At 35.6% G+C, this 19,402-nt stretch overlaps 1 protein-coding gene and 2 pseudogenes across 1 annotated transcript; 2 read left to right on the top strand and 1 right to left on the bottom strand.

The window, feature by feature from the left end:
• The first annotated feature begins 6,811 nt into the window (after positions 1-6,811).
• LOC116109953 (serine/arginine-rich SC35-like splicing factor SCL28) lies at positions 6,812-11,475 on the top strand. Its single transcript, XM_031396194.1, has 7 exons — positions 6,812-7,148; positions 7,362-7,439; positions 7,711-7,875; positions 8,024-8,085; positions 8,237-8,273; positions 9,994-10,218; positions 11,072-11,475. Exons 1-6 carry the CDS (start codon positions 6,979-6,981, stop codon positions 10,208-10,210), a joined length of 729 nt encoding a protein of 242 aa, XP_031252054.1. The 5' UTR covers positions 6,812-6,978; the 3' UTR covers positions 10,211-10,218; positions 11,072-11,475.
• Positions 11,476-11,999: 524 nt separating this feature from the next.
• Positions 12,000-14,519, bottom strand: LOC116109935 (annotated as a pseudogene).
• Positions 14,520-15,284: 765 nt separating this feature from the next.
• LOC116109954 lies at positions 15,285-15,460 on the top strand (annotated as a pseudogene).
• Positions 15,461-19,402: the final 3,942 nt, after the last annotated feature.

The following is a 19,402-nucleotide window of genomic DNA, read 5'->3' as shown; positions in this document are numbered from 1 at the left end:
ACACCACCCATTCCAATATTTCCATCTTCACCGTTACATCTCCAATCTCCATCTCTAGATTGTCTCGCCGTCGCCGATCTTGCCGTGACCAGAGTATCTCACGGTCACTCTTCCATCTTCATCTTCATCTCCATCTCCATCTCTGGTTTGTGCTCTCATCCCCAACCCTCCAACTCCTTTCTCTTGGACTTTTCCTTGGTGTGTTGTTTTGTGTTGTGATGTCAATTGCTGGGCATTAAAGAGAAGGCATTATTTGTTCTAGATATTGATATTTAAAGAGAAGGGAATTGTGGGTGTTGACATCAATACTATTATTGATTAATGTTTCACACCAAGGTTGTCTCTAAATATAGCAGAAACAAAATTGATTATGCTTGTGGGGCAACTCTGTCATAGTGTCACCTAACCAAGCTTTTTCTTCTACTTTCTACTTGTAGAAGCAAAACCATTTCATTTTCTTCTTCTTCTTATTTCCAGTTTGAAGCAACTCACAGTTTCATGGAGTAAAAGCCTAGTATGTTTTTCTTCTTCTATATAATTCTATTGGGTAAAGTTTCTCTTCTTGCTTGTGATTTTTTGTAACTACCCACTTGGAGATTTTGTCGTTCTGTTTATTGTTTTACTAGTTATGAGTTCAATAGATGGTTGATCTTCTGTTCAGGGTTGTGATTGTTGAGTTTTTTTGCTTGATCTCTTGTTTTGAATCATGGGTTTGTTGGATTTACTAGAGAATGTTATTATTTAACTAACCAAACTTTTTATTGATGAACAAATTATTATGTGGTCTTAAAACTGTAAATTAGCTCTTAATTATGAAGTCAACAACTCTACTTCAATTTTTTTTATCAGAGGCCTTTTAACGTATAAGGCTTAAGGTTAGCTCCCCATATGCTAAAGGCAAAATTCGCCTTAGCTTTTAAGCCTTTATGTTTGGTAGGGTAGAAAAGTAAGATAACAAAATAGGGAAGGTAAAAAACATAGAATATGATTAAGGTCAAACCTTAACTTGCTTAATCCATCCACATCGTGTTGGTGGGTCGTGTAAAACATTCGCACCCCTACTATGAACAATGCAATAGTTTACAATTTTCTTCTTATCCCTTCATGCTTCCACCTTCACTTGTACTTGAGGCTTCTTCTATATAATTATATTGGGTAAAGTTCCTGGACATGTTATCTCCTATATTTAGTTTCTTCTTGATAGTATTGATTTTTTATTGGTATGTTTGATTTTTGATGATTGGTATGAATTGTTTATTGATATTCATACTTTCTGTTCATTCTTTTAGGTTTCAACATGTCAATTCAAAATTCTTTACTTGGTAAATGAAAAAACTTAGACGAGGAGATGAATCTACCTTTTGACTCATCAAAAAAATTATCGACTTCGGATCTGATTGGAAGTAATCAAATTCAATCTCCAATTGTAGATACTAAGGAAGAAACACATGAAGAAGATGGCCCCCTTAATAAGGTTGACAATTGCAGCAATACTGTAAGGACAAAATCAATTGTATGGCAACATTTCAAGAAAGTTAAAGTTGATAGCGAGGATAAAGTAGAGTGTAACTATTATCGTAAACAAGTTGTTGGTGGTTCTAAAAACGGGACAAGGCACTTGCATTCACATTATAAAATTTGTCCAAGGCAAAAGTATGGAGATGCATCACAGAAGATTCTGTCGATGACCCAGGGAGAGGATTCAAGTTCAAAGTCACAAATGACCTTAACTTCGCATTAGTTTGATCAAGAGTCGGTGAGGAAAGACCTTGCAATGATGATTATTCTACATGAATATCCTTTGAGAATGGTTGATCATTACGGGTTTAGGAAATTTTGTAACAACATGCAACTGTTGTTTAAGGTTGTGAGCAGAAACACTATTAAGAAAGATATATTCAAGATTTATGATGTAGAAAAAGAGAAGACAATGAAATTGTTAAACAAAAACCGGAGTGGGATTGCTATTAGTTCGGATTTATGGACTGCCAACAATCAAAACAAAAGATATATGATGATCACAGCACACTTTATCGATAACAACTGGGTCTTACAAAGTCGACTCATAAGGTATTATCTTTTAAGGTTTTATTATTCTTATTTTTCAATACGATTTTTGTAGCTATATTAAAATTGTTTTTTATATATAATTAATGTTATAGATTTGTATATGTGCCTTGCCCACATACTAGAGATGTGCTTGCTGCGACATTGATGGACTGCTTTTATGAGTGGAATATTGATAGAAAGTTGTCGACATTGATGCTTGATAACTGCTCCACCAATGATACAGTTGTTGAAGATATCTTGAACGAACTTCCAAGTGCCTCACTTATGCTACGTGGTTCATTGTTTCATATACGTTGTTGTACGCATGTTCTGAATCTAATTGTTCAAGATGGATTATCGGTGATTGGACAAGTAATTGCAAGAATCCATGAGAGTGTTGCTTATCGGTCAGCATCTCCTAAAAGAGAGCAAAAATTTGTTTAAGCGTCACATCAAGAAGGCATTGAAAGTACGAAGAAGTTGGCTCTTGACTGTAAGACTGGTTGGAACTCAACTTATTTAATGCTTGAAACTGCTTTCATTTACAAATATGTGTTTTTTCGTTTAAAGCTTCGTGAGCCACAATATAGATGTTTGCCAACTGAGGAGGAATGGGAGTTGGCAGAACAAGTTTGTTCAAAGTTGAAAATATTTTATGTTGCCACAAACTTGTTCTCCGGAACAAAATATCCGACGTCTAATGTTTATTTCCCAAAAGTTTGTGAAATTAGAATTGCAGAATGGGAGGTACTTCAGAAGAAGTATCATCCTGCACCTGGGGGATCTCCTCGGGGTTGGGCTAGTTTGCTCGGTTTCGAAACCACGAGCCATTTGTCAGTAAGCAGAGTTGGTTGATCAGAGATTCTTGATGAAGAGCGGATACTAAATCATGCCCTTTTTGTAGCGCCAAACTATTGATGCTTGATTTGGACACCAATGATTCGCACGTGCAAAGTGCTAAGCTGGCTTAGAAATTACACGTGAATGGAAAATGCAATGAAGTAAATGGAAGATGATTTTTAAAGTGGTTCAGATGCTTAAAGCGGATCCTACGTTCACTGTTCTTTTATATATTTATGAGGTTATAGGAGGTCGCGTATAGCGAATAACGAGCAGAGGTACAAGTGACTGATTGTTCAGAGAGAATATCAAGTCAGTCTCTTTCCCGCGGGTTATCTGTGTTTTGAGAGAAAAATGTTACAATCTGAATGTGGGTTTTTTATCAGAATCCCAAAAATGAGAGAGGGAGCCCTCTATTTATAATATAAGGTTTCAGGGTAATGATTACAAGTCTGCATGTGAGCAGGTGTAGTACAATTCCTATCGCGCTTCCCATTGGCTGATTACACGACATATATCCTTAAATCGCGTAAGGCTTGACAGGTGGGCGACTCCCATCCACTTGTAGACAAAGCCTGAGTTTGCCAAGTTGATGACAACTATACTCTTTTTGTCTTTTGACGATGTGGCAGCTCTTGGACGACACAAAACCTTCCTGAACTCTGATTGGCGCTGACTAACATAAGCTTGCGTCAGCCTTGATTTTTTAGGCATAAAACTTTCTTTCCTTTTCCTTTCCTTTTCTCTCATCCAACTCACTTCAACCCCTGCTCAGCTAAGCTCATCCAACCTTGTCAAACTGAAATATCTAGATGGCATTTATCTCCAAAACCTCAAAAATCTCTCGAATAAGTTTCCAGGACCTACTTATCATCAAAAACTGAAATATCTGGATGTCATTTAACTTAGCTACCTGCCGTTCGCCGTCCATCGTTTGTCAATTCTCTTGGGTTCATTGCGACTTTTGTGAAATTGGGTTAATGGTGAATTTTGGGTTTTTTACAAGGAGCTTGTATATTATGGTTGATCGGAGTTTGTTTGTGCTTGATTGTGAATAGTTTGTGTTGATTTGGGTTGGATTGAATTCGGGTGTTGAAGTTTTGAAGATTGGCATTTTTGGCTCACTACCGGCTTGACCAAAATGATTTAAAATCATAAATGATTTAAAATGTGCCATTATATTTTATAGTCTCGATTGATTGATGGGTGAATTACTTCAACTTTGTTTAATTGTATTCATACATATTATAGGTGTTTTGAACCGCAGAAATGTGTGGTCATGTGCTGGCATTATGGGCTGGGTCGTGTACAGGTTCAGTGTACGAGACCTGTACCCTATATTTTTTACCTAGGTACAAGTTGACTCGCCGATCTGGAGTCGTTTTGCCAGGTCTAGTAAGTACTAAGAACAAGATAGAATTTTCATTATGTCAAAAATTATTTGAAATGAAAATCTCAAGACCAGTGATGCTATCATACGGGTTCAAATTTTTTTTTTTTTTTTAAATCTCATTACTCAAAAATTCATTTCTATAAGAGTATCTCTAAAGGAATCTTTATATGATCCAAACTCTTTATTATAAAGAGTTTATCCATAAAAATAAGAGTCCAACAGACTCTTTATTATTTAAATATAAATTAAAACTGGAGAGTCAAATTTAACTCTCCACGTCTAGAGAGTCAAATTTCACTCTCTATTATAATTTTAATTAATAAATTACAAGTTTCTATGTATTTTATTTATTATTCTCTTTTCTATTAAGTCATTTTATTGAAAAAAACGTTTTCTCTCTCCTAAAATTTAAAGAGTATTGGATTTGAATAATTTTTTTTTTTTTTTTTATATTTAGAAATTAACGAAGACGTTCCTTATTTACATGAAATATGCTCTTTAAAATAAAGAGTACTATTAGAGATGCTCTAAGGTTAGAAAACTTGTATCATCGCTTAAAATTTGTTACTAATGATTGACCCTTCTCATTACTTGAAGAGTTCATCACCAATGGCTAGTTTTTCTTATCATCCACGTAGAGGAAAAATGGGTGTACATTGTACAGAAGTTGTAAAATCTAATTTTATTTCACCCTTTAGCTTAGACACCATAAATCCTTCACCTTTATAAAAGAGCGTTTCAATAACTACAATTTGGTGGTCAAATGGGGCAATAAGGATTATTTGATGTATTACTTAAGAGAATTTGAGTTCGATTCCCCTTAGTTGCTAATAAGGGTGGCCATTGGAAAGTTTACCCGATCATTAATTTCAGTATCCTAAAAGATTAGTCAAATTAAAAACAAAATGGTCCAAAAAGAGTTTTGAGACTAAATGATAAGAATAACTACTAATCATATCTATCTTAAACTATACGATCAGTGTACTTGATTAAACTTAGACTTTTAACTAAAAATCCGAACTTAAACATTGATCCAACTAAAGATATGTAAGATCTACTCCTTAAACTCGGATACCTAAATGCCCAAAGTCTACAACTAATTGGATATCGACAGAACAAGCATCAATTTTTTTATTTATTTATTTTTTATCTCAATTGTTTTGATTTTATGAGATAATTAATGTAGTAATTGTGAAGTGCAATTAATTATAAAAGAAACTATTAATTAATAATTAGGGTGCGTTTGGTTTAGGGAATATTGTATTATTGAGAATGTTGTATTCACGGAAAGATAAATTACCTTGAAGATTACTGTGAATGTTTAGGGAAATGTATTTGGAATAAATTGGTGGGTATGTTATTTTAATATGTTTGGTTGGGAGGAATAGATTGGTGGGTATGTTATTTAAATTACTGAATTGCCCTCTTATTAAATATTATTATTTAGATTATTAATATAATCCCCTACATTTAAAAACTTAGCAAAAACAAGCCCATAATAAAACTTTGGAAAATCAACGAATGCACCCCTACCAACCTAGCCACTTTTGGCCGTTGGGAACCCAACGACACATGTTGGCCGAAAATGGCCTTTGTGCATCGATTTGGCCATTTCCGACAGTGTTGGCCAGCAGTGGCAGGTGGTGGGGGGTGGTGGCTTGGGTGGGCTGCAATTTGTTTTGAATTCAAGGGTAATTTTGTCCAAAAGGTTAATTAATTGGGTAAAAATGTAATAGCTAGATTCATGTAAATTAATTAAAAAACAAGGGCATTATTGTCCTACAATTTTAGTAATAAGGGATAAAATTGTAAGAAAAAAAGAGATTACCAAGTAATTTTAAAATACTTTAGAAATTGAAGGTAATTAGATTACCTCCTAAATTACTAATAATAAGTACTATTGATTTTAAAAGATTACCGAAATCTTATATTACTTGACAATAAAAAATGATAATTAAGTAATATAAGATGACAATATTTCAGTAATCTCTAATACTCTCTAGCCAAACGCAGTCCCAAAGTAACGTGATATATATATATATATATATACTAATTGGACAATTTATTTTTTCAAATTAATCGTGACAAGCCCTTAAAAAATATTAAATTTGTGTTATTAGGCAGAAACATGAACTAAACATTTATTACACCAAGTTCGTTTAAGTTAAACCTGCTATTTTCTTGCTTTTTTTCAAATATAATAAGTTCCTCGCTTTGAACAATTTTTTTTTTCTTTAACGATTTTTTCTTAAAAGAGAAAATAAAAGGCAAAAAACTGATAAAAAAGACTATAAAATAAAATATAATATCGAAAGATTATTACAAAATGTTGATTATTTGTGCAATATGTAATTATTTGATTAACCTTATCCTTAAGTCTATTATTATTATTATTTAATGACAAAGCAGTGTTTGGTACAAATATTTAAAAGTTTTTTTTTTTTTTTTTTGTTTTTTTTAACAAAAGACACTTAAAAAGTGCTTTCGAATAAAAGTTCTGTATATATAAAATGCTGCTTAATTAGTAATTATTATCAGAGAAAAGTGAGACCGTGAGGAATTAGCTATATTTACTTCACTTGTCCCCGCTTTATTGTACTTCTCTCTCCCTCCAAAATTTCGAAAATTCCCTGGCTCTCTCTCAGTTAGGGTTAGGGTTTTTAAATTGTGTTGTTTCTTCCCAAATTGAAGGGGTTATGGCTAGGTATAGGAGTCGTAGCCGTAGCTACAGCCCTCGCCACCGTAGCAGGAGCCCCCGTGTACGTGGCAGGAAGCGTTACGACGATGAGCCCCGCAGGTCTTACGGCGACCGCCGCTCTCCCGGTCCTTCTGGTTTGCTTGTTCGAAACCTCCCTCTCGACGCCAGGTCTTTTTATCTTCTTTTTGTTTGGATTTTATCAGCTCTGTCTATCTTTTGTTCGTTATGGTTTAATTATTGAACTATGTCAAAGTTTAATGATTCTAATACCTAAGAAAGACGAGAAAATTGCTTCACGAGTTGTTAGTGGGAACATACATATTTTTGTCAATTTTATATTTTGTTTGGTTTAGTAGTTAAGAGTTTCATTTTACTGTGCAGGCCGGAGGATCTTAGGATTCCGTTTGAGAGATATGGTCCGGTGAAGGATGTGTATCTTCCAAAAAATTACTACACTGGGTATGCTTTAGCTTTTGATGCTCATTGACGTTTGTTTCAGTTTTTGGATTTTGTGTTTTGTTCTATTTTGCACATTACTCTAGTGCTTCTAATTAACGCTAGACAGGCTGATAACAGCTTGGTCACTGCTTTATAGATCCTTCTTCAGATGATTGATATATATAACAGTTCATTTAAATGCTTTTCTCATCTGTAATTTCAATCATTTGATTTTAAGTGGTCATAGTGTATTTGAATTCATGGTGTTGCATTGTGTGCTTGGAATTCGCAGGGAGCCACGAGGCTTTGGATTTGTGAAGTTCCGCTATGGTGAAGATGCAACTGAAGCAAAGCAACGGTTGAATCACACACTCATTGGTGGACGTGAGATAAAAATTGTCTTTGCTGAGGAGAATAGGAAAACTCCTCAAGAGATGCGTTTGAGTACCCGTGTGAGGTATGACCGAAGAAAGTTTTTGTCTTTGTCTTCCTCTTTGAACACTACCTTTCAACTATTTAAACCGCATGAATAAAATTTGATTCAATCAAGTAGTTATTTATTCCTTTTTTTTTTTTGTATTTTTCTTTTTATACTTCATTTAAAGTGGTCGACATGGAGGAAGCCATAGGAGGACACCACCAAGGTCCCCCAGACGCCGATATCGTTGTAAGTTTGACTTTTCTTTTGCTTGTTTGAGCTTCTTGAGACAACCATGTTCAAGTTTGTCTGTTACATGTCTGAAAATATTCTTGATGGTGATAGACTTTTTTACTACTTTAAAATTTGTGCTAAATCATTATTTATGTTTTGTTTCCAGCTTACTCCGGCTCACCTTCAGCGAGGCATGGCTCAAGGTATTGAATTTATCTATGTGAAGATTTAAGAGTTTTAATCTCTTTCTTGTAAAGCATAGATATGAATTCTTATATTTGTTATTTTATGTAAAACGACTGATCAACTGATTTCATTCATTCTTTGTTGGTATCATACACTATGCACATCATCATCAGACATCTTGTGGGTTTTTTATTTATTGTTTGGGATACTACTGCTTTGGCATGCCAAAAAAATTTCATTGGTATCTGAAGCAGTTTGTATGCCAATCTTGGCAGATAATGAAAGTGGCATATCCATCAAGGCTCATGCTTTTGTATACTATTTTTTTTTTTACAGCTAACAATGATGATATTGATACTTCTTTTCTGGCTGGAAAGAAGTAATTTGTCTTGGATATTTTGATAATTTCAGTCAGCTTGTTAATTGTGTTACATTACTTTATCACTAATGTCAATTTCTTAGTGGTGCTAAATCGATCAAATTTTTATGACACTTGTCATTAGTGAGCATATATACTGCAGCTGCATAATGGGTTATTGACGTCCAAGCAAATGAAGAATTAATTTTGGCTTTGAAATTGAAACCTTTCCTTCTTGGTGGAAGCTTGGGGAATCTTGCCGGTTTAGTACCAACTATAATAATCTCATGACATCCAAGCCTTCTACATGATGACCTTCCTTCTGACTGTTTAAAAATAATGTACAGAGGTTTTTTCCCCTTAGAGATAATGTCTTGTGTTATGATGAATATGAATAATATTTGCTGGTGACCTTGTTTATGCAGATAGTAAAGTGAAAAGGGAGACTTTAAAGGCTCTGGATTATAGAGATTAAAGAGAAAGAGATCTAAAGTCATGGAAAACATGCATATCTTTCTATCAAAGCTACTCCATAAGATTATCAATAATCTCACCTTCACCAGCTATTGTCTACCAGTTGCATGGGCTTTTTCTTATTCTTTGACCGTTGGTTAGTGAGGGTTGCTACCAGTGAATGAACTGGGCAGCTAAACTTGGTGTGAGAAATGATTAGTATCACATGTGTACCTTATATTTTTCTTTTTCTTATAAACCTAGTGTTTTTAATAAGAAATTGTTAAGTTTGATGTCTTGTTTTGCATATACTATCCAGTTAATAAAGAATATAGGAAGAGCATATAGTTGGCCAAAGAAAGAAATCATCTTCAAAGAGGGAAGCTATTCAAAGTTTTTACCAGTAGAGAGGTATGATGGCTTTGTCCAGGAAAAAAACATAATTTGAGGTTTTAGAAAGCTGTGGCAAAGAAGCTATGAAGTTGTCCGATGCTGATCAATCAGTACAACATAATAGAGCCTAACTCTCAGTGTCTGGATCCAAGTGTTATATATTTGTTCTGAAACAATGGAAAAGGTAAAAGTCATATTTTGATCAATTAGTTTTGAATGAGGATGTGACTAGAAAACTTTCTCATCTTAAAACAGGTCATCTCTTTCAATTTTGATTATCTATCGTGTTGTGCTGAGTTGGCTTTCATTCTGAAGTCTTATGGATCATACAGATTGGAAGAGGCTTTATTATTGTGGCAAATATAAATGCAATTTTTTTTTATGTTGTATTCATTCTGGATATATTTAAGTTGTTCTATAATCTGATTTATTTTGTTTTTGTCATTATTTTTTAGTCTAAAAGATTTGCCATACATGTATTCACTGTAGACATATCTCATGGGCATAAATGTCTTCCCTTGCCACTGAAACAGGGATCATCGGGATAGGGATGATTATCGCTCCCCAAGGCGATCTAGATCTGTCTCACGGTCCCCTTCTCCACGTGATGAGAGGGACTACAGGTCAAACCAGAGGTCCCCAAGTCCAAGGGAAAATGGTCGGAGTTTTCATGATGAGAGGAATTATGCATCTAGCCCGTCAATGAGTCCGAGGGGTAATGGTCGCAGTCCTTCAAGGTCTCGTTCATGATTCTACAGGTAGTTGCTTCTCTCAATTCCTATTTTTTGTTGAATGGATGCAATTAATCTTCTCCTCAATGTTAACAATTTTTTATTCTTCAACTTTGGGGTTACTGATGACTTAATCAATTCTTAATCGGAAGTTCAGGGCCATATTATTCTTACCTAGAGGTTCTGAATCTGGAGAGTTCAGAAACCTTGTGAAGGCTACACGCCTTCTTGGGTGGTTGAGTGACAGTTGAGTGGTTGGGGTGTATTTAGGTCTTGGCTTGGTATTTATTAAAGATAAAAGATATATAGTTCATTGATGCATAGTGGTGAGCAGAATTTACTGGAGCCTTTTGTAGCGATGATGTTGGAATGGAACTTAAATCTTATTCTTTTACCTAAGTATGTTTGGTATACACTAATTAAAGCATTCAGAATTCTATACATGCCCCAATCAAGGTAATTTGGTGCTGGAACATGGATTCTGTTGTTTCATATCCTAAATAAAAATGTATAAGATTTTTACTTTTAGCTGTCAAATGGAGATCTGTTGAATTATGGGCTTGCCATTGCGATATGCTTGGCTAATAAATTGAATAGCTTATAGCTTTGGAATTAGAATCTATGCTGAAGTAAAATGAATAACTTGTTGCAGTAACGCCTAAACTTATGGTAGGCGATATTGGTTTCTCTAATATAAATGTAACAACACAAGTCTAGAAAAAGATGTTTGGGGTTCTCAGGGATGGAAGGTAAATTTTATTGTCCTTGATTGTAGCTTAATATCCTTCAGTTGGAAGTTCTGTTTGTTTCTCACATCCATTTTGAATTGATTACATGTGGCCAGTGAAATGATTCGGTTTATATCTTTTTTTACATGCAGTCCTTGCTGATAGCTGGTCAAGTTTTGTTTCCTCAAGGTGCTGTTCGTGTAGTTGCTGGTTGAAAGAGTACTCCCAAGTATTAGTTTAGCTAGATGAATGTGTTTAAAACTCTAGGATTATTGGTATATGACTTATGACTGATGTTGCTACTTGTTGCTCATCTTTGATGCTTTAATCCATCTTATATTGCTAGACTAGTCAATTGGTGTTTATAATTTGTGGAATAGCTAAATCCGTGTGATTTCCTCCACCAATTCGCCTGTTTTGTCAATTCTGAATGCAGGAACGGGTGCCATTTGCCAATACCGGCTGCCTTCGACCTCGAGGGTACATTAAATTTCAAGGGACGGGTTTTTAAATTTACTAATTTAGTAGAAAAATATAAAATGTCTCATTCAGCTCGACAAAGACATCGACAATTCAGTTGGTAATATAGACCCATTAGCATGTGCGTAACATTTCTTTGTTCTGTTTCGTGAACCCTTTTCTTACTGATGAACACTTTAATTTAGTTATACCTTACCCAGAATTGAATGGTGTGAGCTTTTAAGGCAACAACACATAATAATCTGCCAGTAATGTCAGACGTTCAACACATCAATGTCGTAATCATATAGTTGCAGCTGAAGTTGAACCATCCTTGAAACTTTTATTTTTTTTTTGGGTCCCTGTTGATGTTAATAAAAATTCATATTCTAGTAAACATATCAAAAGCGGCCCTCCTTGCAACAGAAATGATGAGGTCATCAATTATGCTTGTAGAGCGGCATTCTTTTGAATCAGAAACATTTCAACAAATGATCTCAACCACACAAAAGGGTGAATATTCATAGTGAAAAGCAAGTTCCACATTAAAATGTTGGCAACACAGTATTTGCTCTTGCAAAGTGATCGACCTTATTCTGAGCATGGCATTACAAGTATCTTTCACCAATCATTCCAAGGACATGCCTTCTCAAATGCTTCCTGCTCTTGCGACATAAATCGAACTCATTTGTGTGGGATACATACAACCAACATAATCATCCATCTCCTTTGTGCACCTCTGATGAAGGTCTTTTAGCCTGCAGGGTAAATATTTCAGCATTTAGAAATCAACCAACTAGCACACCTCACATTTGGTGACACTTTCCAGTTTCTAAGAGGATTTAGCCAGTTTCTATGATAAAATAAACCGATAATTTAGAAAATTAAACGTACTATCTGTAAGGTGAGGTAAATCAGAAAGTATTCATGATGAGTGTTTGAAAGAACCAGCTACTAGAGAAAATCATTAATATGCAGGGAGAAAACATGATATTCAGAACACAGGTTGAGGTAAGAGAAGACAAAGCAGACGATAAAAAAATAACAATTCACCCACAATGAGAAACAAAACATCCTAAGGTAAACAAAAGATAAATTGTATAACAGGTACTTATCATAACAAAATAGAGGACCAGAAATATATCCTATTGGATTAGAACCAACCATATCCAGAGCTGGAAAGAGCAAGTTTGGGAGGCGATAGATAAAGAAAGATTTGTTGTGTATCAAGAAGTCTCAAATATCATTTTAAGGAATTATTACAAGTATTGAAGTCTTTTATATTCATTACAGGTTTTCTCATCCAGCAGGGGATGCTCATTAAATAGCCGCTAACGTTACAAGAAAGAAAAGATATTCCCTTTCACAGGAAGAAAGATTACGGAGGTTAGCATACGTTTGGAACAGATAGAGGCTTATATCAATTCAAGTTAAGTGTACGAAACTGAAAAACTTTAGAAAGTAATTCATTGAATAAGAATTTCACATCTGAATGAAGGGCAAAGATTGCCGATAGGTCGTTTTGACATTTGAGATAAAAGAAAAGCTTTAATATATAAAAGATTTATTATACAAAGCCTCAAGTGAGTTCTACAATATAAAGAGTATAGGAAACAAGGTCCTAAACGAGTCAAACTTACAAGATTAGGAGGTTATTTGAAGTGGATTAATGAACATAAATTTATCTTGTTTTGTCCGAGTTGATTCATTTATTTGAACTGGATAATAAAACATAAATATTATCTTCTTTGAGACTCTGAGTTCGATTCACAAGCCACATCAAGTAGTTAATAGCTCAATTTGTTTACCACAGTACAATCAGTTCGATTTTGAGACAATAAATTAAAGTTTACTCTTAGTTCCTATCTGGAAATGGTATATCTAACTTCATGTTTTAGTATGTCAACATCAAAAATTGAATTACTACTTTAACAAATTATTAAAATAGGTATATAAAATAGATATTACTGTCAAGGCAGATTCATAGCAAATAGAGTAGTTTCTTTTCCTAAGAAGTCAAATATTTAATAACCATTAAATAAATACATATATAATTTATTCATTAGTTATAAACATATAGTATTGAATCTAAAAAATTCAACTAGCACCGTATACACTTGATTGCAGAGATTATGTTGATAAAACTAATTATGCTGTGAGGAGTAGATAGTAACAGAACTACTGAGTTTGGTTCTCATCAATCTAGATTGACATATAGTGCTGAATATAAACTGGTGAGTTTAATCTTAATCCTACAATTACTAAAAGTCACATGCCAGCAGCAGAAATAGAAACAGAACCAAAAAAAAAAAAAAAAGAAAAAAAGATTTACACAGTTAATGAACTGAGTATATGGACCCATTATGCTTTGAGCTTATATGCTCCCACATTAAGTATAACTTCTTTGGTGGTTCAGATTAACTCTATACAACAGTTTGCATAACAGAAATCATATCTCAAAATAAGATATGTTTCCAGTAAAGAAAAAAAACTAATCCTTGTTTCTGGTTTGCATATATCCGTGTTTTCATATGTGAACTACTTTGTACCATGTATATGAAAATTATTAATCAACACAACACTTTAGAAAAAAACTTCCAAAATCACCTATCTTGCATCCAATCAACCAAAGATTCAAAGACTTTGTGAGTTCATGCAGTGAAGTTTGCAAGGTATTTCAAAAACCCACTGCGTGTTTGAACTGAATACAAGAACAAAACTTCATATCAAAGATGCAAATGTAACCGATTAAGGCTAAATTAAGCTAGACTTTATTATTTGTTTGATAGGAGAAACTAAATTAACTTGGACTAAAATGCATAACACTAGAACCTGCTTTAACTAAGAATGAACCTACAATACTAAAATTTCTCCATCTTCAAATCACAGAATCATTCGATACCAAAAAAAAAAAAAAAAAAAAAAAAAAAAACCTAATAATGATCAGCCAACACTACAGGCCAAGGACACAAAGAGGAACTTGGCGACCTTTATCGAGACTTTCTCTGGATTGGGATCACTCTCTTGCATTTTAATACTCAACATTCTCCGGTTGGCATCTCGTCCCTATATGCTAGACGCCGACATTAGCACCCCCGACGTTGGGATCGGATCTCCCGCCGCATCCACCGCGCTCGCCATCTCCAATTGGTTCCTGCACCTAACAAAACAATAACAAAAATCCGAAATTTTCAGCGCCATGCTGTTCGGTTACCAAGAAAACGAAAGGAAAGAAACAAATTGGGGAAATGAAAAAATTAACCTGACCAATTCAGTAATTCAACGGTTTACCAGTAATTAATGAGATAAATTCACGGTTTGAGCCTAAAAATAAAAAAATATAATTTTTCTTCGTAATTTTTTACCTTTTCTTCACCTGATTAAAATTTTCTTTTCAATACTGAGAACCAGCCGAGAGACTGAAGAGAGAGAGAGATGAGTTTTAGGGTACTGCAGCTTCATACTAAAGTGCGCCAAGTTTGAGGCTAACATGCGCAACTAAAAATAATTAAAAAAATAAAAGGCTATTTCGGTCATTTGTTTATTTCTTCGGGTTTCCTTAGGGTTTCTCTTTCGTTCTCTGCATTGTCGTTTCGTTTCACTTCACAGTCTCACCAACCTCACTGATCCCATTAGTAACTGTTGCGTGGATTCAACAGTAAGTACTTCAAATTTCCCAAGTTGTTATTTTTGTTGCTTAAAAATTGAATTTTTGAATGTTCTTTTCAACACTCATAGAGATTATGTAGTATTGCAAAATAATAATTTTGTGTACAAATTGCTTTTATTTTGTAGACATCTATTCTGTTTGGACTAGTAATTTTATGACATTGCTTTGTTTGTCACACAGCCTCTTTCTTAGGGTGATTGTTTGTGCTAATTTGATTGGTTTTTTTGTGTGTAACTTGAGGGATGGGTGACAAGAAGAAGAGTTTTATGTTGTCGGCTGTCTCAGCTGCTGGGACTGGATTCTTCTATGTCAAGAAGAAGAGTGCTAAGAAACTTTTGGGAAGCTTGAGTTCCGAAAAATAGACCCTCGGGTGAATCGTCATGTTCTGTTTACAGAGGCAAAAATGAAGTGAGGCAAACTATGAGTTATGCTTTCTGTTAATTTTTATCTTTGATTTACTATACTGTTGTTTTCGGAGACAATTTTGACTTGATTAAATCTGAAAAAATATTTTGTGTGGATGGTTTTCTGCTTTGATTATTATCTCTGTCCTTCTCAAGTGTGCACACATGAATTGATATTCTTCTATTCCAATTTCTTCCTGATACCTCCCTAGGAAAATCCGACTTGAATCTTTGGGTGTTCGTTTAAACACTTAAATAACAGAGATGTTTTGTGATGGCCATTTGACTACAAGAAATGAACACTTAAATAGCAGAGATTGTTTCTTGGTGGCATTTATTCAGTTAAAAAATCAGGTCACTTTGTGGTTTGCTCATTCATCACCTGCAACTTTTTTTATCTTCTGTTTTGCAATGTTCGCATGCTAAGGAAGTTAGCTGTGGAAACTGGAAACTAAAATCATGGGCTGCATTTGTTTCACTATTTTTTCACTATCCTATCCTAAAAACCCAAAATACATTTGTTTTAATATTCTCAAAATTCAATTTTATTTTATTGGACTCAAAACTTTAACAATTACCGTAAAAATATGTATGTTTTCAGCATATGAAGTTACTCCTACAAGGTTGGTAGATTGATAGTGGTAAGTGGTAACCATTCATGTATCTACTTTTCCTGTAAGTGATTATTTATTGCTACTTTTAACTGCGGATAAAAGCCTCAGGGTAGAAACTGGAACTTCAATAACCAGTGGACAGAAAATGCACAGGGGGGAACCAAGATGTGACGCCTTATATTTGTATTAGGGGGCGTTCAGTTCTGTTATATTAATGAAAAAATAAATTATTTTGAAGATTATTGAGAATGTTATATAAAATGTGTTCGGTTAGATTATAATAAATTTATGGGTATATTATATTAATTACTGAATTGTCCTTTTTTTTTAATATTATTATTTAGATTATTTTTTAATCCCTTATATTTGATAATTTAGCTAAAACACCCTCACAATAAAAGTTTAAAAATTAACAAAAACACCTCACTCATCGAAGTCACTGTCGGTTGCTGATAGTCGTCAGAACATGACCTATCAGATTTGGTCGGCTGTGCGTTGATTTGGTCGTTTCAGGCTAGATTTATTCCGCCCAGAATAAATCTGGCGTTTGGCCAGATTTATGGGCGTTAACGGCCACAAACCCGTGCATGTCCAACTAGTCATGCGCCGTTCCGGCGATGTCTGCTGACAGTCGCCGATGGTGGTGGGCGGTGGTGGCTAGATCCGACATTCTTGTAAATTGTTTTCAATATAAGGGCATTCTTATCTAAAAGTTTTGTGTATAAGGACAAAATAGTCCATGAACATTCTTGTAAATTGTTTTCAAAATAAAGACATTCTTGTCCAAAAGTTTTAATAGTTAGGGGTGAAATTGTAATAAAAAAAAGATTATCAATTAATCTCATAATATGTAAGAAAATAGTGATATTCAGATTACCATCAATATAACTAACAATGCTAACTATTGGTTTTAAAAGATCACCGAAATCTTATATTACTTGCCAATCAAACATGATAATATAAGTAATCAATCAAACATGATAATGTAAGTAATAGAAGATGATATTATTGGAGTAATTTCACATAACCCCTAACCAACCACACATGTAAAGTATGAAGAAAAGCATTTGGAAAAAAGAAAAGAGGGGTATTGCATAAACGAGCCCATTAAGCCAGCTTTTTTCCATGAGTAATGCTACAGATACTGATTAATCTCATCGAATTGTTATACCAACTTATGTGACATCCGAGTAGACACGGTCACGTTGGACATTATAACACGTCTTTCGTGAATGAATGACTGTCCAATAATTATGGACGTTGGTCCATATTTGATGGACAGTAGTTTATTACAAATGGATGGCTGTCCACTAATCTGGACGAATTGTTTTGGTAATAATGGACTTTCGTCCATATTATATGGATGAGAGTCTATTTCTTATGGATAGGTGTCCACCTCGAATGGACGCTGTTAGGGTTAAAAAATGTCCTTAGCCCAAATAGGCTCAAAGACGAAAACACCTTCAACAAAGCTCGAAGCTAAGGCCCAATTTCGATTGGGCCTGTAACAGAGTTTGCATATCAGGTCCGTTCGGTACATCTATCCAGTTGCTCACCATTTGGACCTAATCAGCAGAGGCTTGATTCGTTTAGGCCTCACCGCCAGTTTATTTGGGACCAGACCCTCTGATTCTAGATCACCTTCTGGACTTAGGATCTCCTTGGAGCCTAGGGTCGCCTACTTACCTCGGTACTATCCGAACTCTATCAAAGAGGTCCATCACTACCTTAATTCGTCTAAGATCCGTGTCTTAAACCCGTTGGGACTCCATTTCCTATTGAGGTAAGGGAGCCAAAGGTTCTCCTTTTTCGCAAAACCTCAACTCCAAGGACTCTCAATCCTACTAGGATTCGAAGATCTTACAGTCGCTATTTAAACAGAGGTCAATCCTTTCACAATGGACACAAACATTACAAATTACAAATTCAGACCCCACAATTCTCTCTCTCAAGACTTTCGCATCACAACCGTAGTTATAGTCTTCGACTAAACTTCTGGTAACCTTCTCTCTCCCTAACCCTCACTAAATTAGCCTCACTCGGCCTTGCTGACTTGAGCGTCAGAGTGCCTATGGCAAACACCACCCTGGTGTTTTCTGTTTACTTCACGCTTGTTTTCTTGCGTGTGCAGGTACAGCGGATTGCTAGTGGCCTCAACCTCACGGGATCAGACCCTATTTTCGTAAAGGTAAATTTTTTGTATCTACAGTTTGACGCTCACCATGGGGCCTCTGGCAATCATTCATCTTTCAAACCCTACCTCGTAAGTAAACTCTCTATGGCTGAAAATTCAGATAACACAAATCCTGGCCTCGAGGTTAGACTTGAAGCTCTGATTGCCCTTATGCAACAGCACTCGGACAAGGTGGCAACACTGGAAGCTGAGAACATCGCCATCCAGACTGAAAACGCCTCCATCCGGGTTGAAAACCGTCTCTGAAAGAGAAGGTAAGTCAATTTTATGACCTTGAGCTTCAGCCCTGTCAGGTACAACCCAATCGTTTCTGCGCATCAGTTCCATCCATGCTGCCTCTCAAAACTCTAGATCGCAGACCAACGATCTTGGATACAAGGTTGCGACAACTCTATTCATCACTAGTGGACGATTCAGCCCTGAATCCAATTGAGCCGGGACTGCCAGTAGAGCCACTCTCAGTCGACCTGCTTTAGGCACAAGATCAAGACATCCAAGTAACAAAAAACCTACCATAACAAGAACAACTCATCCTTGCCATCCCTTCTCATCTCCAAGCAACAATTCATACCCAAACCCCACTCGACTTGACTCATCCTCTCAGGTCGAGTGGGCTCCCTCACCTTCAATCCACCCCACTTGAGTCCATCCATCCCCACAGACTGAGCGACTCCCAAACAACCCCTCTTACCATCCATGCGGGTCGAAACAGCCAATCAGTCACAATGGGAACCACCCAACCCGAGGGAATGAATGGAGATCCGAGTTACAAAGTGGCATACGATGGAATGGTTTGCGAAGCTACCCCACGTGACTTGACCTAACGAAATAGACTGAGTGCGAATCACATGACCAAGCAGGCCGACTTGGTGGCCTTTGCCTCGCCCATGAAGTAGATATTGGCCAAAAGATTGGCTAACATAGAGACAATGATGAGGTGTATACCTGGAATACCAATCCCAACCAAAAAAAGCTAACCTCACTGCTATGCCGATTCACCTTTTGTGGATGCAATCGCGTTAGCCGAGATGCCTCACAAATTCACTATCCCCAGCATGAAGCCTTACGATGGCACAACCAACCCAGATGACCACATAGCCTCATACAACCAGCGGATGTTTGCCGCCTCAGTACCCCGAACA

The sequence above is a fragment of the Pistacia vera genome, unplaced genomic scaffold (genome assembly GCF_008641045.1).
Source record: "Pistacia vera cultivar Batoury unplaced genomic scaffold, PisVer_v2 Contig591, whole genome shotgun sequence".
Taxonomy (NCBI): domain Eukaryota; kingdom Viridiplantae; phylum Streptophyta; class Magnoliopsida; order Sapindales; family Anacardiaceae; genus Pistacia; species Pistacia vera.
This window is presented reverse-complemented; position numbering and strand designations above follow the sequence as displayed.